This window comes from Cupressus sempervirens, chromosome 9 (assembly GCF_028749045.1).
Source record: "Cupressus sempervirens isolate cs-2001-9-10 chromosome 9, ASM2874904v1, whole genome shotgun sequence".
Taxonomy (NCBI): Eukaryota; Viridiplantae; Streptophyta; class Pinopsida; order Cupressales; family Cupressaceae; genus Cupressus; species Cupressus sempervirens.
The window spans coordinates 9,840,298-9,867,914 of record NC_143126.1 but is presented as its reverse complement, the minus strand read 5'-3'; the positions used below and the strand labels follow the sequence as shown (position 1 = coordinate 9,867,914).

General features: G+C 38.3%; 1 protein-coding gene across 3 annotated transcripts in view; it reads left to right on the top strand.

Annotated features, from left to right (window-relative positions):
* The first annotated feature begins 473 nt into the window (after window positions 1-473).
* LOC149537374 (spliceosome-associated protein 130 A) overlaps window positions 474-27,617 on the top strand; it is a 41,555-nt gene continuing 14,411 nt past the window's right edge. For 2 of the 3 annotated variants that reach the window (XR_016356557.1, XM_089802867.1), the window contains exons 1-3: window positions 474-846; window positions 1,142-2,287; window positions 2,506-4,563. Coding sequence is in view for 1 of the 3 variants with exons in the window: in XM_089802867.1 (XP_089658993.1) it covers window positions 1,337-2,287; window positions 2,506-4,563 (3,009 nt within the window). In the remaining 2 variants the exon portion in view is untranslated. The remainder of the gene's footprint in view (window positions 847-1,141; window positions 2,288-2,505; window positions 4,564-27,617) is intronic. The other variant, XR_016356558.1, reaches the window with a different exon arrangement.

Below are 27,617 nucleotides of genomic sequence, written 5' to 3'. Positions count from 1 at the left end.
ACCCACATACTAAACTATGTGCGAAAACAAAAGAAACACTTGATTATTAATATTAAAAAATAATAGATAACAGAATTTTTTTTGGACATAATGATTGCTCATTGTACACACCAATGAGAAAAAGAGGACTTTTAAATTTTTTTTAAATTAAATTTAGAATTAAAACATTACAAAAGGAAAAAAGTATGACATAAATTATTTGTTCTCGAACAATATTACAAATAGCATCCAATGAGTGCTAAGTGTTCCATTTATTCTCATGAGAGATGGATTCATGTTGAATCACTACTCATGAAACATGGGTCATCGAGTTTGACTCAACAATCACACAGTTAAATCCTGATATTCACATCACAATGCTTTAATTTACCATTCGGTAGGAACTACTCAGTTATGAATGTAGAAATAAGTACTTCCATTACACTCTCTCTTAATATCTATAAAATTCAACATAGAAGTATTCTCGAATATTTGTGAAGCTACGAAGTTTGATAAACTATTCCATTTAATTGATAATTTCGCCCTGAACATCGCATTAAGGCCCGATATGAGTACGGGCCATCAGAAAGGTCTCGGTATTCTGGAACGGTTTAGGGCAGGGCTTTATCGAAGATTACTGCCAGGCAACCTCAGTCATTTGGTTTTCATATTCCTTGCAGAGTTTTAGACAACGAATCTGGAGGTTTAATTTATTTTATGCCCATGAACTATCGATTGAGGACTGCCATTTCATTTTCAAGCTCTATATACAAGGAGGGTACTGTTGATTTATCCACTGTCTCTGTATTGAATGGAAGCATTCATTGAGATAACATTGCTTTTCGGCCTTAAACATTGCAGATTAAGGTATTTTTTATTCTGGATATTTGTTACTATTTTTCATCCATTACCGTATATTCTAATTGGTCTGCAAAAAAGCTGTGAGCTCGATCAATCTGTGCCCTAAAGCATTGCTATTATCCGTAGTTGGGAACATTTCAATGTAAGACACATGTTTGATTTTGTAGTTTTAGTGTAAAGGTCTGAAATAGAATTCTACTTCCAGGTTCAGGGATTCAAATATTTTTAGAGCCTTTTTTTTGAAAATATATTTAGTATGCGTTCATGTGCTATTTTTACGGTTTTGATTGCTACTGTGTAGTGTATTTGAGTACAGATTTGAAGTGTTAAGGACAACACCAATCTCAGGGATACCGGGTCATCAAAGCAGAACCCACGCGCCTGGGTTGGCTAACATGCTAGAGCTTCAGTTGAGGGCTTTCCATTAGAAGAGTCTCGTTTTGAAACTTTATAGGCAGCATAGTATCCCTTTTATCTTTGAGAGGGTGTGTTAACAATGTTTCTCTATAATTTAACACTGCAGCAAGCCACAGGTGTGGTTTGTGCAACCTATGGCAACTTTATGGGTGGAAAAACTCAGGAAATTGTGGTAGCCCGAGGGAAAGTGTTGGACTTGTTACGGCCGGATGATAATGGAAAACTCCAGACAATTCTTTCTGTCGAAATCTTCGGTGCTGTTCGGTCTCTGGTCCAATTCAGGCTTACAGGTTCACATAAGGATTACATCGTCGTTGGGTCTGATTCTGGAAGGACTGTGATACTTGAATACAACAAAGAAAAGAATGTTTTTGAGAAGGTTCACCAAGAGACCTTTGGCAAGTCAGGATGCAGGAGAATAGTCCCTGGCCAGTACCTAGCGGTGGATCCAAAGGGTCGTGCTGTTATGATAGGTGCCTGTGAAAAACAAAAACTTGTTTATGTCTTGAACCGGGATAATGCTGCCAGGCTTACCATTTCTTCACCTTTAGAAGCTCACAAATCTCACACAATAGTGTACTCTATATCTGGTGTTGATTGTGGTTTTGACAACCCTGTTTTTGCTGCAATAGAGCTCGATTATTCTGAAGCTGACCAGGATTCTACTGGATTAGCAGCAAATGAAGCGCAGAAGCATTTGACGTTTTATGAGCTTGATCTTGGTCTCAACCACGTTGCCCGCAAATGGTCGGAGCCCATTGATAATGGTGCAAATATGCTTGTTACTGTACCAGGAGGTGCGGATGGTCCTAGTGGGATTCTTGTTTGTGCAGAGAATTTTGTTATCTATAAGAACCAGGGGCACCCAGATGTACGTGCAGTTATTCCAAGGAGAGCAGATTTACCAGCTGAACGTGGTGTGTTGATAGTATCCGCTGCAACCCACAAACAAAAGTCAATGTTCTTCTTCTTGCTGCAGACGGAGTACGGAGACATTTTCAAGGTTACTCTAGAACATGCTAAGGATCAGGTAAGCTGTGAAAACTAATGAGCTAGTGATTAGAAAATATTAAAAATCTTTAATCTATCTCTCATCTGTTTACTTATCTCTGCCTTTATGCAGTCCATGGATGTTATCTTGTCGTGTTTTGCCATTTGAGTGTGCTGTATGCATTCCTTTTAATAATTCAAGAGATTTACTGATATTTTACACACGTAAAGCCAAACCTGATAAAAGTTTCCTTTCAGGTCAGTGAATTGAAGATAAAATATTTTGATACAATTCCTGTAACTGCAGCAATGTGTGTTCTGAAGTCGGGTTTTCTCTTTGCTGCCTCAGAATTCGGAAATCATGCCCTCTATCAGTTCCAGGGAATAGGGGATGATGCAGATGTTGAGTCATCTTCTGCAACACTCATGGAAACAGAAGAGGGATTCCAGCCTGTCTTTTTTCAGCCTAGGGGTCTGAAGAACCTTGTCAAGATTGATGACATAGAGAGCCTCATGCCAATAATGGACACAAAAGTTGTCAATCTCTTTGAAGAAGAAACCCCACAAATTTTTGCTCTTTGTGGGAGGGGTCCCCGTTCCTCTTTGCGAATATTAAGACCTGGTCTTGCGGTTACTGAAATGGCCGTGTCACAGTTACCAGGTATTCCTAGTGCCGTTTGGACAGTTAAAAAGAGTGTAAACGACGAGTTTGATGCATACATTGTTGTCTCATTTGCCAATGCTACTCTGGTGCTGTCTATTGGTGAAACAGTTGAGGAAGTTAGTGACAGTGGATTTCTTGATACTACTCCTTCACTGGCTGTATCTCTTCTAGCAGAGGATTCCTTAATGCAAGTGCATCCTAATGGAATTCGGCACATTAGGGCAGATTCACGTATAAATGAATGGAAGACCCCAGGGAAAAAGACAATAGTAAAAGTGGGCTGTAACAGATTGCAAGTTGTAATTGCTCTCAGTGGGGGAGAACTTATTTATTTTGAGATGGATATGACAGGGCAACTAATGGAGGTGGAGAAACGTGAAATGTCAGGAGATGTAGCTTGTTTAGATATTGCTCCAGTTCCTGAAGGCAGACAGAGGTCAAGGTTTTTGGCAGTAGGATCATATGACAGCACAATTCGCATATTATCTTTAGATCCTGATGACTGTATGCAGATTTTGAGTGTACAGGCTGTAAGTTCTCCACCAGAATCTCTACTCTTGCTGGAGGTTCAAGCATCTGTTGGTGGTGAGGATGGTGCTGATCATCCAGCTAGTGTGTTTTTGAATGCCGGTTTGCAGAATGGTGTTCTTCTTAGAACTGAAGTGGATATGGTCACTGGGCAACTTTCAGACACCCGTACAAGATTCTTGGGTTTGAGAGCTCCAAAACTTTTTTCCGCTATTATCAGGGGTCGTCGAGCAATGCTCTGTCTTTCAAGCAGGCCTTGGTTAGGTTATATTCATCAAGGACACTTTCTTTTGACTCCTCTTTCTTATGAAACTCTGGAATATGCAGCTTCTTTTTCTTCTGATCAGTGTGCTGAAGGTGTGGTTGCAGTTGCTGGAGATGCATTGAGAGTTTTCACAATTGAGAGGCTGGGAGAAACTTTCAATGAGACTGTTATGCCGCTGAGATATACACCAAGAAAGTTCATTTTACATCCTAAAAATAAATCTTTAATAATTATTGAAAGTGATCAGGGAGCATTTACTGCAGAGGAACGTGAAGCTGCCAAAAAGGAATGCCTAGAAGCTGCTGGATTAGGGGAGAACGGGAACTTGCAGATTGAGCAGCAGAATGGGGATGATGAAGACAAGGAAGATCCTTTACCTGATGAACAGTATGGTTATCCAAAAGCAGAGTCAAAGAAATGGGCATCTTGCATCAGGGTTTTGGATCCTAAATCTGGTGAAACAACATGCATCTTGGCCCTTCAGGATAATGAAGCTGCTTTTAGCATTTGTTCTGTCAACTTCCATGACAAAGAACATGGCACTCTTGTTGCCATTGGAACTGCAAAAGATTTAGAATTTTGGCCCAAAAAGAATTGTTTAGGTGGATTTATTCATCTCTACAAATTTGTGGATGATGGAAAATCACTTGAACTTCTGCACAAAACACCGGTTGATGGAGTTCCACTGGCATTATGTCAATTCCAAGGCCGTCTATTGGTTGGAATTGGGCAGGTGCTGAGAATTTATGATTTGGGCAAAAGGAAATTACTTCGGAAATGCGAGAATAAGAATTTTCCTAATACCATTGTATCCATTCACACATATGGGGATCGGATTTATGTTGGTGACATCCAGGAGGTATGAAATCTCTGTTCCCTAATTTTCAGAAAATGTATCTATAAGAAATGAATAGTTTGAGCCTTTGAGATGCAGGGTGTATGCTATTTATGGATATATCTATGTACTTATGCAAAAAGTTATTATGCTGTAATATCTTTTTTTTGACATTTGAAGTTGCCTTTATAGGCTTTTTTAGTCTCTATAACTAATTTGAGACAGTACTTTTGTTATATAGTTGAAGAGAATTATTATTATTTTATTATTGTTGATTTTTTAATGTTTTTTTGGGTAGACTTGAGATCCTTCATTTTAGTGACTGCTATTCTCATTCTTTGCAAACAACCATTTGCGTATATGTTGAATTTCATGCATCTGGGTTCACTGAATAATAACACGTCTCTTCCATTTCAGAAATAACTACCCGGTCAAAATCTGATAAATATTTCATTTCTAGACATGATATTATCTTTTTAAAAATAGTTTTATTATAAGATTTTTATTTTGATAAGTGATAGATTTTATTGATATATCAAAGTAAAGATTTACAACCCAGAAATGGCCTAAAGGCCAGATGAAAACATTTATGCCTTTAGATTGCAGCCAGAAAAACACCCAACACCATACAAGACAACAGCTGACACCAAAAACTTATACTATACAGAACAACATTAATATACTAGCCCTACTACTGAAAATGGGCATAGCACCAGACAGCCAACAACTCTCAGATTCAAGCACTGTGCCCCCATCTGCACATCATCTGCTTCCTGGATTCATTGACCATCACCCCACCTTTCGTTTGAACTCTCCCTTTTTCACGACCCAGATTTGGCTTGGACAGCGCTGATGCAGAGCTACACCTCTGGAATACTTCCCAAGGAATAATCAACTTGGAAAAAGTCACATCAGCGGGCTCTCACATCATTATAGCATCTACCATCTCCAAACCAGCTGTGAGACACAACTTCTCAAATCATATCTGAAAACACTCTCAACTCTTCATAACAGCCAACAACATCTTGTTCTCTTTCAAATCTTATCATTCAATAAAACTTCTAAGAATTGTTCAATTCGCAGATCCTCATTGCTCTACAAGTCTCAAACTCAACTTCCATATCATGCTGTAAGTGACAACATTAAGCTTAGACTTTGTCCATACCTATTCTGACAACTTAGTTCATCTGTAAGAGCCGATTGCTCTCTGACTAAGAGTTTTTAATCCAGGCCTCCCAACAATTACTCAACCAACTTATGAACCAGATCCATACAAGTCATATTCTCTAACTATCGAATTCTCACTGTCCAAATTATGCCAGTCGTACATACCTCTCTGTAACTTATGGTCTGTTTGGCCTCAGACCGTCAGTTTCCCTTGACGATGATTCCTAGCATTATCGGCCCCTTTAAATCTCTGCAACAGCTGCTTGCTGTCCCGAATCAACCGTCTCCAACATGCTTCCATTCCATGATAACAAACATGGCACCCAATTTGCCTCTCAAATTTCCACGACAGTTGATTCTCTGTTCTCGACACTCCAACTACCATTCTTCATCAGCGTGATCAAAATACCTTTGTCTCTGTTTCATTGTTACAGAAATCAAACTCTATCTTCATAGCATATGCCGACCTTCAGCTTTATCGGCATTCGCAATTCCACTGACAGTCACTTGGCTATACCCGATCCATAGCCTCCTCCGAAGATGCTCATGCATGAACATCCCAGCTCTCTCTCGCATGGCCCATAATGGACAAGCCCCCTCCAGGTTATCCCTATCTTTCCATCAACCCGATTAATACGACCAACCACTCACCATTTTCTGTTCATGGTGTGGGCCGAACTTAATGCAATTGTCTGCAATAATTGAGCCTTTCTATTACATCGTGCCTCCCCCATACTGTGAATGAAATTATTCGGAATGTGCAGAAGGAATGTTCTACTATTAAATGGAACATTTTATTTGGAAAATTGGATTTGATAAATGAACTACCCTGAATAGAAATGGAATGTCCGAAGAGTGACATGTACATGAAATCAATCATCAGAACACCTTATGACAGTTGACATATACAAACAGAAATGTCATGTTATTGATATCAGAGTTTTATGCATCAACTTGCATCTACAGAAATTCACCATTCACACCCGATCCTCTGCCCATTCCATATTGGGCTTCACATATCAACTTACTTCTACCAAGAGTCACACAGACTCACTCCCCTTGAACTTGCAGATTGGGTCCATTCATGTATTTAAAATACTCATGTAACTAACATACCGACTATCAATATGTAACTACCATGACTGTAACTACTATGAACCGATCTCAACTTTTTTTGATTGGTTTACATAATAATTTTGTGTTGTCAACTCGACAACTTATAAACTCTTTTAACTAGACTCTCCCTGTACATGATTTATCATCTAAACACATAACTAGCCTTTATTGCCTCTTGACACACCTTTTAAACTTATTGCATTAAAGGGCTCTAAAGGTCACGAATACATCATAAAATAACCTTATTGGTCTTCATTCATCTTCAAATCTTCAAGAGACCCCTGATATGCTTTTAGGCCTAATGGTGCTCCTGCACCAGGCGCCACCATAGTGTAACCATCTTGCAACGTCATCCCTGCCTTACTTGGAGTTTGCTTACGCTTCCTCTTTCTCGCTTACTCAAGTCTGCAGTTGTCTTCCTCCCAATGTGTGATGTACTGCAACAAGTCCACCCAAGCTCCACGGGCTTCCCTGACACAATGGATGACAGTCAGAAAAGATCTGAAAACCATGAAGGGTTGAAGCCCATCAGTAGCTCCATTGACTTGCCTCCACATGCCCTCATTTGAACGAAAACCATTACCCATTTCTGCCATTTCTAGCCACCTTGACACTCTTTCACACTAAACCGGTTCCACACAGGTGTCAATCATTTCCTAGCCTCAGAATTACTTTCAGAAAGGCCCAGGCATTGATGAGTGAAGAAATGTCGATGTTTGTCCTGGGACAAAAATCCTATTTATGTGTCCCAAAAAGCCTGAAGATAATGCAAAAAAACTCATCTTTGTTCACCTTGAAGACATCTGCCAGACACCACTGCGAAATCTCACCGTTGAAGCCAGGGGTCTGCTTTGACTTTGGCGTCTCCAAATAGAAGTTAGCCTTTATTTTGACACAACCCTCCACTGTTCACAGAGTCGCTTTCTTCAGTAAAGACAAACGGATTGTGGGCCTTTATTTAATTTCACTTCTCAAGCTAGAAAGTTCTGCTAAAACCCCTACTTCAGAAGTCATGATGCCATCTCAATCATATTTTAACAGTCTCTTCTCCTCCAATGCCACCGCATGTGCCAACAGTCACCTTTTGCTTGGATATTTCCTATCCAGCGTGCTGCATACTGCATCATTAATCTAACCCCTCCAAGCAATTGGATTAAATCTTTCTAATAAATAAAGGCCATGGAATTAATTAAGATTGAATTTAACTGTCTAAAGTCCTCCACCATCTGAGCCCGATCTTGTAAAGTTAGTCCAACATTGGTCATTTTGTCTGCAATAGAATTCCCTTCTCTCAGAGTGTGAGTAACATTGAATTCTTCAAAATCCTCCAACTGCCGTCTGATTCTTCTTATTTATTTATCCAAAAACCAAGACTCCATTTTTCCTTTAACAATCCCATTGAGCACTATTTGAGAGTCTCCCTGGAAAAGGATCTATCTCCCATTGCACTTCTTAGCCAACCTATGTGCAAATATAGCCGCCAAACATTCTGCCACATTGTTTGTTCCTTCGGCAGAGACTTCACACCTAGCATCAGGATGTTATCCTGATAATAACTAGGATTCATATAATCATCACATACTCATTCAAAGTATTTCAAATCTGATTAAAAATAAATTGCAGACCTGATATAATCACCATACATTGATAAGAAACGCTCATGATTTCACAAGCCTCCAACAAAACTCCGAACTGTACCAGCTCCAAGTTAATTCAATCATCTTTTTAATATACCTCGAAGACGAATTTTCGGACCTTCTAATTTGAACATTTTTGATGTCTTATGAAACCGATGTGCCTAGGCCAGTGTACAGGATTCCTAGTCGTAAGGGTGACTATGCCAAAAAATTCAGATATTTACCCAACTTATCAACTGACCACTCAAATTGCCATGCCCAGCAAAGAAGAAGCCATTGAAAAACTACACGGATGAATATCAAGCATTAGAAATAGCACACCAGCACACTAAGAAAACCTCCATTCCCTTTCAAACCCGAACTGACCCAGAAAAAAACATACACAATTCCAAACACTAGTAACCTGTATCAGAAAACTATGTAAATCTTCGTCTTCTTCGAATCGAAAATCACTCACAAAGCCAGATCTCTGATATACTCAAACCAAGAGCACCAACCAGCTTGGGTGGATGTTTCACCACCAAAACCAGCAAACTAGAAGGATTTCGTTCCCATCCAGAGAAAGTAACTCTTTAACCACAATACAGCAGCATAACATTAAGTTGTCAATTCATTGATGAACAAATGAGAGCTCTGACTCAAATATATAATGTGAGGGAGAAGTTAGGGCAACTCTAATTTGAATTTGAATTACCTTCCCTCCCTTATTTCTTTATGAAATGTTATAATTTTTACCCAAAGAGGTTCAATCCTCTTCTTGGGCTCACACTATAGTATCTGTAAACACTTTATAACATCCTTTAAACTTGGTGCCACTTTAGTAGGCGACAATTAATCTTTTTTTAAACATTAAAAAACACTTATTTTCCTTGTCTTCTGACTAGGAAATTCATACTCGCCTTATACAAACAACTTTAGGTAACCACTTCACTAGGCGATGAACAAGAACACTTCGTAAATCCATCACCCTCACTTAAGTTATAAAGTTACTTTATGCAGAACTTACATCAATTGAATATTAATCTGAAAAGCTTAGAACGGTACTGAACTGGAAAGAATTGCATTGAACTTGTAGAGGATAAAGCCAAGGCTAAGTGCTCAATATACGATTTATTAAAAATAGCCATATGCTAAAAATTGGAACTCTGTTGGAATACTGTGAAAACTTCTGCTAGAAATCTCCTTGGGACACTGAGTCCCCTAACCAAATCCACATTGCCTCTGAGAACCCAAGATTAGGTTAATGGAGACCTCCTACTGAATTAGATGCAATAGAGGATGCACAAGGTTGCCCCCAAAATGGAAGATAGCTGAGCTAAGAGGGTTGCGTGCTAACTGCACACAAATAATCTATAATAGTGATGATCTATTATTGCTGAAGAAAGGCACGCTGGATTTGCCACCCTGTTAATTTCTTTAGAAGCCTGTAAATCAAATTCTTCACCCATCCAGATTTAAAACCAATTATAGATCATCACTCAATGTTTCCTCCAGAATTGTATAAAAAGAGATCATAGTCATGCCATATGACTAGTGCTAGGAAACTAACCACCCAGCAGAAAGCCTTCCATATATACAAAGAAGTGAGATTGAAAAGATTGTTCAAGAAATGCTAAAGGCAGGTATTATCAAGCATGGCCAAAGCATTTATTCCTCATCTTTGGTGATGGTTCATAAAAAAGGATCAATTTTGGTGCACGTTCCCTGCTATGAAGTGCTCAACATATATACTATCAAAGTTAAGTTTTTGATTTCAGCCATTGATGATACACTGCATGATACAAACTGAGCTATATTTTTTACAAAGTTAGATCTTAGATCGGGTCATCACCAAATTTTAATGGAGGAAGAGGATATTCCCAAGATAGCAATTGGTCTTACCACTGCACCATCTACATTTGAAAGTTTGATGAGCTCAAGCTTTAACAGATTTTTGAGGATGTATGTATTAATTTATTTTCGTGATATTTAGATTTATGGCAAGACTTGGGATGAACATTTGCAGCATGTAGATGAAGCATTAGAAGTTCTTAATGATCACAAGCTCTATCTAAGCCTTCCATGTGTACCTTTGGTCTTAATTCTTAAAGAGGTAGAGTACACAGTAGTTTCACATGAAGAAGAGGTGGATCCAAACAAAATTAAGGCTATCATGGAGTGACATGTTCCTAAAGGCTAAAACCATTGAAATATTGAGGAGTTTCTTACTATTTACTATGTAATGCCTTGCCTGGAGATCCTTGGAACAAGGATTCAATACAAGCCAAGATTTTTTATTTTAATTTTTAATAAGTATGAATGCACATGACAACATCATACAGGGATCACAAAGATTGCAACGGAAGACTTCACCAACAATCCAAGCAACCAACGAATCTCCAAACGCTACTACCGAACAAAACAACAGATAACGAAAAACGCATAACTGAATTCAAATCGAAACATTTTGAATTCAAAGTGTGTCATCAAAGGATTGAAGAACACCTAAGAGGGTACCCAAAACTCTTGTTGGAAAGTCCAGGTCTTACCGAAAAGTGCCTGCTGTCCGCCTGCACAGGTTTTCACAAAAGCTAGGCGATACTTTAAATCAGCATTGGGCGATACTTTAAAGTATCGTGTGACATTTCTCAAGGAGGGCGACACTTTCAGGGATTGGGAGACACTTATCTTAAGGGTGTACGATACTTTACAAGTATTGTACGATACTTCTTCAAAGGGGGTGCGATACTGGAAACTATCGCACGACAAAACTCCAAGAGGCATGCGACACAATCGGGGAACGCATGATAGAACTCCAATGGGCATGTGACACTTTATTGTATCGCACCATGCTGACACATGGTCACCTAGGAAAGCAAGAAAACTATTGTAAGGGTCAAAACGAGGAATGAAACGGGAAAAAAACCTCCACATTGGGGAGTACCAGATCCACATAGAGCGAGGAGCAAACACTCGAGTGCAACAACAACAAGATGTGAGGAAGCCAGAAAGAGAAACATCTATCCATCTAAACCATAGCAGTAAAGGAATGTACTAAAAACAACATCGCAATGTGCAAAACAACCAAGTACGCAGTTCCTCCCAACCATCAATAGCATCATAAGACCATCATGGATCCTAGCCATCCCCTACGCATAACATCCCAAGCCACTGATCAGATCGTCTGTACTATCGTAATAGGGACGTCACTACTAAAACATGCTACAATATAAGCGCAAGGAAATCTAACATGCTAGTAGTAAAGCATAAGATAATCCTACAAGTAAATAACATCACCTATCACTTGCTAAACATCAATAAGCAATAGATATACCAACAAAGCAATTCACATCATCTAAACATATGCTAAACATCATAATATAGGAATGCATCAAATAAACTAACATCATCTAAACATGATATCCAAGCATTCCAATGAAAGCATAAATCATAAGAAAGCATACTCCGGAACCCGAAGTATTAAGTGAAAACATCTAGCAACGGTCGCACTAGGACAAAAGACCGTCTCTATACACCAATCCCTAGCAGTGGTATAGGTAGCTACGTCTCCCAACCACATGGCACCCGTACGTCCACACCCGCCATGCTGATGGAGATAATGATCGAACCACAAGCACATATAAAGCACAACATCCAAGTCTAACACACACGCCAGATAGTATGATGGCTGTAACCAAGAACCTAAGACAATGCAAGGAGTATAGGTCCTAGTCAGACGCTCAATAGGCTACTAAGTAGGGGCTGACATCATGGACAGTCGCTTGCCATCGACAAGCCAAAGCTCAGATCATGCGGATACAACATCCCTCAACGGAAAGGGTCGACACATGCATTTTATTATCTTAAGTTTTATTACCACTCACATTTTATTTAGTTATCACTTAGTTAAAACTTCCTCTACGAACCCTCTGGGGACAATGATCACTAGGCTGCGGGATATAAGCCCCCTCCATATGCTACCCTACCCTACCCATGCTCATCCTACGACAAGTGCCCGTGGGCATGCATATTCCCAACCCAACTTCAATGATCATAACTTCCAGAAGTACCATGAAAGATTGGGCCTCGCAAGTCATCCGATAATTGTACGCGCACGTACTCGTTTGTGGCGCACCACCATCACGAAGATCATAACACAAGCACTGGATGAGAACACAATGCAAAAGTACCACTCAACCGAAAACAACTTGGGAGGATGGATTCTACACGAATCCCAAGAACCAATAAAACCACACATCATGAAATCACTCAACCGGCCTCAATCCGGGAGCACGGATTCTACACAAATCCCAATGATGCAACAAGACCAAACGTCATGAGCTCATTCAACCGGCCTCAATCTGAGAGTATGGATTGTACACGAATCCTAGTGTCCACAAAACAATAACAAAGGTCCAAGAGAAACCATAACAACAAGTATGAAAATCACTCAACCGAACACAAAGTCGGGAGTATGGATGTGACACGCATCCCAATGCAAACACAAAAGTGTGACAAAGGTCTGACTGATATCCAAATGGATAATCCAAGTCCATGACCCAACTCGTGCCAAGAAAATTCGAGAAAATCGGGCGGCACGCAAAATGAGGTAAAAACCCCCCAAATTTTGGAAAACTTCAAAATTAAAACCCATTTGGCCTTTGGGTACAAAAACCCCAAAAATCCAAAAATAAATAAGTTCGGACACCGTATGCAAAAACGGCCAGCATAATAGTACAAAACCCCAAACCCTCATCCCGAAAAACAGGGAAATGCTCATACCCAACCAACTGGGCAGAACCAGCAATTAAAAATGGAGGGGAACACTAATTCGCAGCCTCCTAACAAATGGCTACCAAAAATAGAAGCGGGAGAGCCCTACCTCACAGCCAAAAAGGCAAAACGGGAATCTGAGCCATAAAATAAAAACCTCGCAGAAGTAGCCCGAAATTGCAGCAATCCAAGGTCTCCCCGAGCCGGATTCAACGAGCTTGATCTCGTGACGCTCCCATGCCCGTAGCTCCCACAACGAACAAAACAGTAAATCCTCATGAAGAGGATTTTTGGGTTTTACTCTCCAACTTTCTAATTCAAAAGTGAGAAGTGAGGAATTAAATTCCTTTTTGGATATTTATTCACTTTTTGAGTGAATGATCGATTAGGGCAAATAACCAGCCAATCTAGTTAAACCTCGAATTGACCCAAACAAAAACAGGCTATTCCTAGTAATTGGAATTCATCTATGGCAAAGCTGCCATAAATTAAAATAAATCAATTAAAAAGCCCAAAAACTCAAAAAACATAGAAATTTCCTTAACAACTTTCGTGACAATGCGAAACTCTAAATGCACAAACATACTCACTGGTCTAATCACATAATGCAAATGAGTTCGAATTTAATAATCATCGAAAGGTTTAATTAAAACAATTAAAATAAGGATACATTGACCATACAGGGACGACATTGGTAAAATATGAATAATTGAATCACTAACTCCATGTGCCACTGCCAGGGATGTAAATCCTGCACACTAAACAACACGATCAAGTGCAATTGCATATAATAACTTAGCCGAAGCAATAAATGCATTAAATCACCTAATTTAACCATTTATTTAATTATATCAAAATAATTTATTTACATCACTCATGTTCGCATAAAGCATAACAACGCAGGAATGAAGTAAATAACCATAGCATTAAATCCATCACATAACATAATCAGTGATATGTCCAAATACCAGATAACCAAATATCATCGTAAAACACACTGTTATCTCAAAACGGCATCATCATGCAATATGATCAGCTGAACAACATAGTAGTCTAACATCTATGATACTGAAATCAAGGTATAACATTTAACCTTTAGGTCATCTCAAATGTAAAACATAACATGAACAAAATATCTCTCGGATCACAATATAACAAGGTAAATATTTGCAACACAAAACCAATGAATCCAACATGGACACTCCATTTCTAATTATTTAAGCATTTAATAATGGTTGTAAAAACAACATGAAAAGGCACTTAAAACACAAGCAAACATTATCATAAACATGACTAACCACTGCTACAAGAACCTAGTCCAGTGTAGCATGGTAATAGTACACAGTGCAATCTCTGCACACATCTCAGGGTAATCACGGAATAACATCATAATACCACATCGATCCTGGTAACCACTGGCACAAACCTCAGTGAACCATAAATCACAACATAATTTCAAAAATTAGTCAAAGCATAAACAAAGCAACTGATACAGAACATAAATCCAATCACCTCAACGGTGTAGACCACTCATGGTCACAATCACGATCCAACATAATGAAAGATCAACAAGGTTGCATCCATCAGGATGACTTACAAAAGTCAAATGGGAGAGGCACTACATACTGAATACTATAGAAGATTTGTGAAGAACTATGATTATATAGCAACACACCACTCAACTCTATTGAAAAAAGGATTCTTTTCAATGGAATGAGTTGGTACAACATTTGAGAAATTGTAAGAGGCTATATGTATTACCCCAGTTCTTGTTACTCTAGACTTATTGTGGAATGTAATGCTTCTAGAAATGGCATACGGGTAGTTCTCATGCAAAAGGGTTGGCTGATTACTTTTGTGAGTTGTCAATTAGAGGGTAAGAATCAACTCATACTTATTTATGAGAAGCTAGCTATCTTGCATGCAGTCGAATAATGGAGGCCTTATCTAATGGGAAGATAATCCAAAGTTAAGATAAATCATGTTACAATAAAATATTTTTCATAACTAAGATTATCTTCTGAAGAGTAAGAAAATGGGTAACTAAGATGTTGGAATGACTTTGAAATTTTATATAAGAGGGAAGGAAAATATTACGGCAGATGCACTATTTGGGAAAGATGAGAATGATAAAGTTTTATTGTATGCCATTTTAATATAATAACTAGATTGTTTATGACAAGCCAAATCAGAGTGGCAAAATAATGTTGCTACAACTAATCTCATTCAATAGTTACAAAGTGTTCCTAGTAGTTCAAATAAGTTTTGTTGGAATGGATGTGCTTTGTTTTGGATTTCACACTCTATCAAAAGATTCTCATAGAGCTTCATGATTTTCTGATTGATGGTCATTCAAGATTGTTGAGCACATATCATGGAATCCAGTAAGCTGTTCCTAGTTCAAATAAGCTTTTTTGGAATGGATGTGCTTTGTGTTGAATTTCACTCTCTATCAAAAGATCCTCATAGAGCTTCATGCTTTTCTAGTTGGTGGTCATTCAAGATTATTGAGCACATATCATGGAATCAGGCTCATAGGGGATGTTAAAAAAATTGGGACGAAGGTTTGGTTTGTCAAAGAGATAAAGGGCAGACAACTAAGACACCTAGTTCTCTTGCAACCCTTAGTTATTCCCAACCAACATTGCGAAGAGGTCTTTGTGAACTTCGTCATAGGACTTCTAAGATAGAAAGATAAGAATGCTATCGTGTCAATGATAGATCACCTGACTAAATATGCCTCATTGCATTATCACATCCTTGTACAACAAATATTGTGGACAAAGCATTTTTGAGAATAAACAAAAGCTATGTATCATACCAAATGTTATTGTTAGTGGTTGTGATCCTATCTTTACTAGATACTGTTGGACAGATTTATTCTCGTGTTTGGTTACTTAATTAGTGCATAGCTCTTCATACCATCCTCAATTTGATGGCTAAACTGAGGTTGTTCATAAGTATTTGAAAGGGTTCTATCTTTTTGATTAGGTGAAAACATGTTTTGAAGGGTGTCTGGATCCCTTTACATCAGAAGTGAGAAATAAAATGCATCAAGGCCTATCATAGAAGAGACTAGAAACATAGGTAGAACAACTGGCAAACAGAATCAAAAGGCCATCAAAGGGACAACAAACATATAAAAATCAGCAGACAAAAAGACAATAACAAAAACTCTGCAAACCACAGTAAAAGTCAGAACTAAGTGAATTTTTTAAGAGTCTCAGTAGCTTCAAGCTGAAGTTGTTATTGACACTCTCCTCCAACTTCCTATTGCTAGCACGAGTTCTTCTGCCAGGCCCAGTTGGGATATCCATAGAGCTGCTGTCCTTATCATCAATCACCTGTACAATGGCCTTCTCTCTGCTGGGATTCTCAAGCTTCTCAATGAGAATCCTAAGGTGCTCAACCGAAGTCTTCAGAATTTTGTAGCGTTGTTCATCAATTCTTTCAAGGGTATCTTCTATTCTAGCAATCTTATTGTTAAACATGAAAACCTATTATCCACCTCTTTGAATCTGGAAGAATAAGCTTAAGTCATAGCTTCAACATCGTTGATAGCATTAGTAAGGTCTTTAATCCCTTCCGAGAATGAGCTGTCTTACCTGCACCAATGGCTTCAAAGAAGTCAAGTTTGCTAGAAAAAGCCCTCAGTTTTATCTTCATTTCCTTAGCTTCATGAAAAACCCTATTGATGACCTTATAAAAATCCTTAACCCCTTCCTTAATAGTCTGTAAGACATTAATATTAGGCTCCTTGCTGAAATGATCAAGCTCAGAGAGAGTAGCGTCCTCTTTAGGGTTAGCTAAGCCATCAATGTTATGATGTTCAGAACTAGCCAAAGGACCATCATCATTAACAACCTTCTCAATAATATCCTTCAGGACACTATCCTTGTCAATTGAATTCTTCAGCTAGATGACAAGATTAATTAAAGAACAAGGAGGGAATGTGGGAGACAGGACAACTGATTCCTTATTAAAACCCTGCACAAGACTATTAGGGGCATGGGGTGGAGAGGGAACATGGGAAGTCCTAGTACTGTCATCAGGGCTTCTAACAGAATCTGAGGCTTTGGTCCCTTCCTAGGAGGAGGAGAACGACCACCATCCTCCAATTCAATCTCCATGTCATCACTCCCATCCTCGCCATCATCATCCCGTAACTCCTCTTCTTGGCTCTTTTTACTTCTGGTTTTCACAACCTTGTGTTTATTCTTTTTCCAGACTAGAAAGTTGAAGCTTTCCTTTACTCTTGGAAGAGACTTTCTCTGGGATGATGGAGTCAGAATCATTCTTAATCTCTGAATCAAAATTCCCATCCTCAAAATCTTCAGAGATATTAGTATCCTCTTCCGAGGAAGAGTGATCAAACAAGGCTTGTTCAATTTAATAGCTTTTAAATAATAAAAAATCTGAATCATGAGCCCTTCATGAAGGACAAAATTACTATCCGCCTTAGCCCTAATACTCTTAATGCTAGTATTCAGGGAACAAAAAGGTAATAGTGAAAAGAAACCTTCTGATTTTACCTGAAATGGTTTAATTGGATGAAGTGTTACCCATAGACCCTCGAGAATCTCCCATCAAGAGTGATATATAATATTGCATGATGGCCATTAGGACCTTCCTCCAAATTTTTTCGAACACCTTGGGAGAATAGTAAGTCTTTTCGATTTCTACCAACTTATCCCTTTCCTCTTGCTTCTTAGGAAATTTTTTGATGACATAATTTGTGAGCTTTCTATCTCCATAAAATTTCTTACCATAGTGGGCATAACAGTAACCTCCGCGATCAAACCTTCATCGATTTTCTCTTTTCTACCAGCTATTATCATCTTGCCATCCTTCCATTTCTCAAACAATTTTGTTACAGAAGCTCTCGTATCATGCAGGTGTTCCATAAAACTGGTGAGATTCCCACTGTCCAAAATATCCCAGACTCCTGACTTTTTCTTCCACTCTTCACAGGATAACGGCTCCCTACGCTTTCTATGACTCCCTATAGCTTCTTTTCTCCAAGCACACAACTTCGTGAATTGCAGGCAGAGAACCAGAGAATAATCTTGGCGATTACTGTATATAATGTAACAGCCAAGCCAAATAGTGGTAAAAATGCCCATAAGTGTGCCATGTTATTTCATCATTACTAATTACACTGACACTTGGAAGCTGCCGTGATGTATCATTATTGATTGGGTCATGGAAATGTGCATCTTAATCATCAGCAAGTACCCCCATTTTACCATGCAATCCATCATAATTTAATATTGCTTTAGCATCACAGGGAAGTCCAACTCACCTCGCCAAGTAATAAGATTACTAGACGTCACCGCCACATTGGCAATCGAATCAGCCATGTAATTCACCTCTCTAAACCCATGGGATATGAAACGACTCTCAAACGAATTAATAATAATGCCCCTAGCTTTTGAAATAATATTATGGATAGTCCATGATGGGGGAGACATACCTCTTAGGTATTGAATTATATTGTTTGAATCACCTTCAAGCCTAACTTTAGCAAATCCCATTTCTCTGGCAAGCATAAGAGATTGAAGTGCCATCATTACGTCTACTAAGTGGTTAGTTGAGAACCCAAGGGGAGCACCACTGCTGTGATACACAGGCCCGAATAATTTCTGATCACTCCCCTACACCCAGTCAACCCAGGATTACCTTTAACCACCCCATCAAAATTGACTTTAACGGAACCATAAGGTGGATAACTCCAACTGCAACCTTCTCTGCAAGCAGGTCTAGAAGGTTTGGTAATGCTAGCCGAAAGGTCCCAGAAATTCACTTTATCACCAGTAGAGAACTGGGAGGAGGGAATACAAATTTTCAAATTCTCAACAATGGTTCTTTGTATCTTACCACACACCACAAGGAGGGGCCTTCAAATCCTTGAATAAGCTATTGTTCCTTTCCTTCCATATCCCCGAAGCACATGCCGAAGAACCAAGGACCATAAAGTTTTACAATACTTATTGGAAGAGGGACTGGTCCATTCATTAAAGTATTCCTGAATTGAGGAGGGAAAAACCCTGCACAATGTGAAGAGAGATGGTAACAATTTCTTCATCTTGCAGGCACAAACACCAGTCAGGAAGGTAAAACCCCCTGCAGCAAAGATTACCAATAGTAAGATTTTTTTCTACAAAAGCATCCAAAAAATGATTTTCACTTTCAGAATGAGACCCTTGATCCAAGCATGAGACCAGCAGTGAGGAGGGCCCAGGGAGGGGGACAGCAGAGGCCACCGAGTAGCTGCCCGAGGGGGTCCCTCCCCAGATAATACAGTCCTTATCTTGGGATATAATCACATCATTAAGCATCACCATGAGAGAGTTGAGCAGGGGACTAACCATGTTTAGATTCACCCATCTAATATCCAACCTGTAATCAGCGACATGGCACAAGATCAAATGAAACAAGTTGACCAACATTGCAGTGAAAGGAATTGTGAAGTCGGGAACTGGATTTTCTTAAGATTGTAGCATTATAAGCTAAATGTCACTGAATCAACATGTGAATAAGAAGTTATCCCCAAAATATTATGGTCCACACTGAATCATGCAAAAGGTAAGTAGTGTTTCCTACAAGATTTAGCTACCTCAAACAATGGTACATCCATTTTTTCATGTTTCCCATTTTGAACGGCATTTTGTGCAAAAGAAAGAAGACTTGTATGCTGAAAGTTGAAACATCAAATGGATCAGTAAATAGAACATCTACTTGAATGTGTTACCCACAAATAGCAAAGAGAGAAAGGCTTTGTTATGGATAAGCTCAACAAACATATTTGGAAGAAATAAAATATCTTATATCAATGAGTTCAGTTCCACGTGTGATCATAATATTATGGAGAGAAAAAATCCTTAGTTTTGATTTAAGAACATTCACCAACTCTATTGTGAAGCTAGGCATAGGAAAAGGATAAAGGTCTGGAAGAAAGAGTGAATATTTTTATTGTACTTCTGGGAAAGTGGAAATAAAAAAAACATTTTAGTTTAGAATGTGATGCCTTCAAGGACAGAAGAGACATGTATGTTTATATCTTGACAGCTGGATCCTGGTATAATTTCTTCTGCAAGGGGATCAATAAGAAGTTGGGGACACTTACTATCACCCTGCAGAGTATTGACTTGCAGAAGTCAGTTTTGATTGGGCAGGCTGCCCCATAGGCTATGTTTAGCCTTATGGATGTTATAATTGTCTTTTCTTCTTCTGCCTAGACAAATAATATTCTGAGAGGTCGATGAAAAAGGAAGAATCATATTGTAAACAGAGTTCATTCTTCAGACATCCACAAGGAAGCTGACTAAAACATTCAGTGAGTATCTCATCCAGTGGAAGAATTCACGAGTTGAAGATGCCATTTGCAAGAAGATGATTTCACACTTGATTAGCATTGAGGAGAATGCTTCTCTGCAGAGGGGGTGTTATGCCCTCAAGCTTAGTGTATGCACAGGTTCATGCGTAGTAGGCTTGTGGCTGCCTAAATTAAGTCATATAAATTTTATTATATTGCTACTTAGGTATTTAGGTGGGTTTGAGTGATATCCTAGGCATACTGAGTTTCGTTCTTAGCTAATCTCAAGCATATGCAGATTATTCATATCATATTCCTCTTTTGTGTGAATTATTTTATCATGCATCTCCTCAATATAATCTGGTTATTGATTTAGTTAGTTGTATACGATAAGGCCTAGATGTCTAGACTCTAAAGTAAACTGGAAAAAATTTAAAAATGCCTTTTCCTACATTCGTTTTTATAGTGGCTATCAATTAATGGTAAACTTTATGTGGCCAAAAGAAAGGGGATCCAAGCATAAATTAAAATTGAAGTCCTAGTAGAAATCTGCTTTTTCTTCAATTTTTACTAATATTGATGGTGGCAATTCTGAAACTTGTACTCTTTATATTAGGTGGCTTGGATGTGAAGCCTTCAAATCTTCAACTCCAATTTAGTAATTTTAGATATGGTCCAAGATTGACTTTATGCGTTATATTTGGGCTATGAATTCTAATTTACTAAAATGATTGCACCATTTAGATACCATAGATGAAAACTGATGTGCCAAATATATTATCAATGGGTCTTTGGATTAGAGTTTTTCTTTCGACTTGGGTGTCCCTGTGACCCAGAAGCCTGAGGTGAGCTGGGGCGAGACTAATCCCCTGAGGATGCACCTACTCACCCGCAAAACCAATGCATCATTGAAGCAGAGCACCGGATTCGAATCCAAGACCATGGGGAACTACCCACAACCTTAAGCCTCCTCCACTGACCAGGAAGTCTTTGGGAAATTTCTTATTTTCAAAAGCAGTTTAATGTATGAATTGCACTCATAGTAAGAATGTAGATTTATATCTCTAATAAAAGGAAGACATTGAATATTGCAGTTGTCATGGACATTACTAAAAGATGGCATTGTTAGAATAACCATTAGCAAATGCATAGAAAAGTAATCTATCAGAGAGAATTTACCTGGATATTGGTGGAAAAGAGGTCCACTATAATTCAAACTTGTAATGTTCCGTTTTCCTTCCAACATGTTCTAGTGGTGTAATGGCTATCAATCGTTCACCAGATGCGCAATGAAAAGATTGTATGGTGGTGTATGATATGCAGTGGTATTGGGGTGCAACTGAGAGCCGTACAAAGCTTCTGATATGATTGTATGGTATTAGGGAGATGTTGTATGCATTGTGTCCATATGATGTTGATCTGGAGTTGTGGGGAAGGTGGACTGCAATGTCGTACGGTATGGCCGTACAATATTTGAGTGGAAACCGTGAGATAGAAGGGATGAAAAGGTCGTACGATGGAGCAGTAACTGATTAGGTTGTACGGTATAACTATACAGTAGGTGTTGTTTAGACCAAGGAATTGGTAATGAGTTGTACGGTGTGTGAGATTGAGCTACACTAGATACGAGAGCAATACATTCACCAACTATGCTAATTAATGCCAAAACAATTGATTCAATCTAATTCCAGAGATTTATATATGAATTTGCAACAAAGATGGTGCTTCGATTTGCCAGATCCAAGCAAAGTAATACACAAACGGAATAGGATGAGGGTTGAATCCCACCATGTAATGTCCCCTTTCTAGCATTCATAGCATGATGTTGTCGTTAGCCTATTTCCCCACAGTCCCGTAGGCTAACTAGGACATTAAAGGGGCTTAGAGGCCATTTGGCCTAGACAGTTTCAGTTGCAGGTCTTTCTGAGGGGTTCTGAGGCAACTTTGGGCATACTTACTATTTATAGTAAGTCATCTTGGACATGGCCGGACATTCAGTCACAGTGGTATGTCGATGGTAATTGTTTAAAATCGACAGGAAAACTTATTTATCATTGATAAGATTTGTTATGCATTGATAAAGCCATTTTATAAAGTTAAATTTAAATATTTAACTTTATTAATGCATAGACTATAGTTTGTGGGAAATATTTAAATTAAAAGAGTTCCCTTTATTTTTATAACACATTGGAGACATAAGGTACATAAGGGGAGTTATGTTTTATCACACATTGAGAAAACGAAGGATTGAGCTCTTGTGAGAACACTATAAAAGAAATGGAAGAGCTTTTATTTTGTATGCTTGGATGAAGATTAATGTTATGTTGCTGGATATTTGATTATCGGGCTTGGAGGACGGAATCCCTCTTTGCTAGCATTCTCTTCGCTGTTGGAAGACACAGTCAGGAGGATCAATGGTGTTTTCACTTCAGGAAACACACTGGGTTTCATTTGGGGCGTTTGCATAAAGAAATTTACAAGGGTTTGAGGTGCAGATCTGAAGTTAGTTATTGCTATAGTGCTGCATGAACAGTATTTTTGCTACAGTCGGCATGAACAGTATTTTGCTACGGTATGGCGTGAACAGTGTTGGTATCAAGTTTACTTGTTTTTCCGGCTGATTAGAAGTTTGGAAGGCTGCCGACTACATCTGCAAAATACTACGGCAACTAATTCTAGGTTTCTTCTGTCAAATTTTAATACTTTGCATAATAATTGTTGAATACAAGTCTGAATAGTTGTTGCAGCCTTTAAGGCAGCTGTAAGTGCACATCTACATTTAAAAATCACCCTTTATCAGCAGATTGAAAGAGTTTCCAGATTTTTCATATATTGTTGAATGTGTGCGAAGTGTTTGTGAAAATGTTATGATGGGTATTATGCATTTTAATGTCACTTCATAGTTGTTCGTAAATCTACTCATTGGAAAGCAATTTATTGAGGAAATCAGCTTTATGAGTTTGCATACAAAGTGTTTGACAATATTCCTTAAGTTAAATTTTTACAAGTCAAAGTTCAAATCAGGGGAGGATATTACAGTGGTATCAGAGCTATAAGTCCTGCCATCCTGTGGAGGTCTTATAGGAAATTTGGAACTGGCGGATAGAGGGGAAAGTGTTTGATGAAATGTCAAAACACTAAAATCAGAGCATTTATGTTTGAGCATGCGACAGGGGCCTTATAATTTCCGCAATACCAGAGCAAGACAAAGTAGGAGTTCAGACCTGCAAAGCAAACAGTCTAGTTCATCCGTACAGGGGGGTATAGAATCCAGTCATACAGACACAGCGGAGGTATTCTTTGATCAAGACAGCAATATGGGTGACCGAGATGACAGGAATACAAGATTAGGTGGAGGCGGGAATGCCGGTCCAGAGCCTGGAGAGGAAAGATTCTTACAATTATTAGAGACCTTGGTACAGGGTCAGCGAGTAGCAGAACAAAGGGCACAGGATCAAAATCAGAGATTGGATCTTATGATGCAGATGATGGCTCGTCAAATGGGGTTGAATGCTAACATGGGTGGAGGAAGCAATCAGAATGGAAATGATCAGGATGGGACACATAATGGAGATGAACAAGTTGGGAACAATTTCGGTCATGCACCCCAGCGAGCTAGGACGGTGAGTTCAAGGCCCATGATTCCTACATTTCCTCCTAGAGCTCCAGAGCAGCTCGTACCAGAGCCCCAGATTACTGATATACAGGACCAGTTGAGGAGAGATTGGGAAGTCGGAGGGCCAGATTTTACTGCTGCAATTCCCTTTAGGGAGTATATGGATGTGCGGATGAAACATATGCCACGTGGACATGACAGGAACCAGAGCTATGAGCTACGAAAGAAAGTAGTTTTCTACTGTTCAACACATTATCTAACAGATTGTCATCTCTGAATGTCTTTTATACAAGTATTCATTATTTCAGAGATCATCACCTCTTAGTGAATGAATACAGATGGTGGAGCCCATAACAGTCAATAGCTTGACAATTAAAATTATTATATTAATAATTTAAAGAATACAAAATTTTATAATTCAATCATACCAAGTCTTTTCCTGAAGTGAGTTATCTTTACTCGAGAGAGAGGTTTGGTAAGAATATTTGTTGTCTGATTTGCAGTACAAATGTATTCTAATTTTACAGTGTTTCTGTCTACCATATCTTGTACATAATGGTAAGGAATTTCAATATGCTTAGACTTGTCATGAAAAACTGGATTTACAAAAAGCTTGATTGAACTCTGATTATCACAATGAATGATCGTAGGATTCATGGCTTGACCAAATAGTCCCACAAGTAACTTCCTAAGCCAAACTGCTTCTCGAGAGGCCATCGCTGTTGCAATGTATTTGGCTATTGTGGAACTTTTTGCTACTGAAGACTGTTTTCTGCATATCCATGATATCATTGCTGATCCTAAACTGAAACAACATCTGGAAGTACTTTTTCTATCCTTAACACTTCCACCCCAATCTGAGTCTGTGAATCCATGTAAATCCAAGTCAACTTTCTCATATTTGAGCCCAAGGTTAATAGTGCCTTGTAAGTATCTCATAATGTGTTTGACTGCAACTAGGTGAATCTCCTTTTGCTCACACAAACTGACTTAAGGTGTTAACAGCATAGCAAATATCAGTTCTTGTAGTTACCAAGTACATAAGGGACCCAATCATCCGTTTGTAGAGAGTATAATCTATGGAAGGTGATTTTGTTGCAGCTTCTTTAAGTTTATGTAGATTAGTCTCCATTATAGAAGACATAGACTTGCAGTTCCACATTCCATATCTCTTCAAGATATCTAATATACACTTCCCTTGACTAAGTATAATGCTGTTAGAATTTTGCCTTACGTCCAGTCCTAGGAAGTAATGAAGGAGTCCCAAATCTTTCATTTCGAATTCTCTAATTAGATCTCTCTTGCATTGATCTATGAGATGATCATCACCTGTTATTAGTAAATTATCAACATACCGTATCAAAATTAACATATCATCTTTATCCCTTTTATAATATAGATTTGGATTGGCTTCATTTTTGGATAATCCTAAGCCAGTGAGATACTCATACCAAGTCCTTGGAGCCTGTTTAAGCCCATACAGAGTTTTCTTGAGCCTACAAACAAAAACTTTAGGATCATGAGTTTCAAATCCTTCAGGTTGCTCCAAATATACCTCTTCTATAATCTTTCCATTCAGGAATGTTGTTTTTACATCCATTTGATGTATGCTTTCCCTCCCTTCGATGCTGCAATAGCTAGGACTGCTCTTACAGAGATGTATTTGGCAATAGGAGCAAAGGTTTCTTCATAGTCGATCCCTTCTTTCTAAGAGAATCCCCTAGCTACAAATCTGGCTTTATATTTTTCAATGCTACCATCAGCAACATGCTTTATTTTAAATATCCACTTGGAAGAAACAACAGATTTTCTTTCACGTCTTGGAACAATTTCCCAAACATCATTCTTCATAATAGATTGGTATTCTTTTGTCATAGCATCTTTCCAAGCTGTATGTTTAATAGCATTTGAAACATTGGTTGGTTCTGATTTAGACAAATCATTCCTGTTTGCTATATAACTAGAAAATCTTTTGGGTCTTTTGCTTTCTCTGACTGTTCCAGATGGTGCAGCAAAGTCTTGTGCTTCCTCTATTGTTTGAATGGTCCAAAGTGGTCTTTTCTTAGAATTTTGAGTTTCTTTAAGATTGAGATTTTGAATTTCATCTTCAATTTCTTCAATGTTCTCCCTTTGAGACTCAAATTCAGTATTTTTTTTAGAACTAGGTAATGGAGAGGGTTTTTCAGAACTTAGGGCTCTTTTGAATGCTAAATCTTCTTCAAAAATTATATCCCTACTAAGTTCATTATTTTTCTGACCAGATATGAAAATCCTAGACGCTTTAGATATTTCATTATACCCTACAAAAATACCTTTTCTCTCGAGGGTTCTAACTTAGTTCTCTTTTCTTTTGGAACATGTATATATACTGGGCACCCAAAAATTCTAAGATGACTTATATTAGGTTTAATCTTAGTAAACACTTCTTTAGGAGTTTTATCTCTTAGGTAGGAGCGAGGACTTTTTTTTTGAATATAGATAGTAGTACAAGAGGCTTCTACCCAAAGATAATATTCTAGAGTTTGATCAAATATCATAGCTCTTGCAGCTTCTATAATTGTTCTATTCTTGCTTTGTACTACCCCGTTTTGTTGTGGGTTATAAGGAACGGTATACTCCCTCTTAATTCCCGTTTCTTTACAAAACCTTTTAAACAAATCTGAGGTGTATTCCCCTCCATTATCAGTCCTAAGAGTTTTAATTTTATGTCCTGATAAGTTTTCAATTAAGGTTATAAATTCAATAAATCTCTTCAAGATTTCTTTTGATTCTTTGCATTTTAAGAAGTAAATCCAAGTTTTCCTAGAGAAGTCATCCATAAAAAGTATATAGTACTAGAATCCTCCAAGAGAAGGAACAAAAATAGGTTCACATAAGTCTGAGTGGATTAATTCCAAAACATTGTTGGTTTTTCTAGTGCTATCATGAAATGAACTTTTGGTGTTCTTACCTAGAGCACATCCTTTGCACATGCTTGAGTGATCTTTATTCAGTTTAGGTAAACCAATAACCATCTTCTCCATAGTTGATAAGGTTTTGAAATTTAGATGTCTTAACCTTTTGTGCCATATTTTTTTTATATCAGCAGCTTCATGAATTAAGGCTTGAATAGGTCGACTAGGTTCTGAATTTAATTCATACAAATACCTTTTTCTTTGACCAATCAATTTTGCTTTCTTAAATGAGGAGTTCTTAGCTTAGGTTATTACTTTACCGTCCATGAATGCAACATTATGCCCATCATCTTCAAGTGTTATAACTGAGATTAGATTCCTTTTTATTCCTAGTACATAGAGTACTCCTTTGAGAAGAAAGAATTACCCGACTTTAGTTTCAAGTTGCAATTTCCAATTCCTTTGACAAAATGCGCTGAATTATCACCGATGGTGACTTCACCATTAACCTTTTTTGATATAGAGTCTAGTGCTTCTTTGTATCTTATAATATGTCGAGATGATCCACTATCAATCACCCA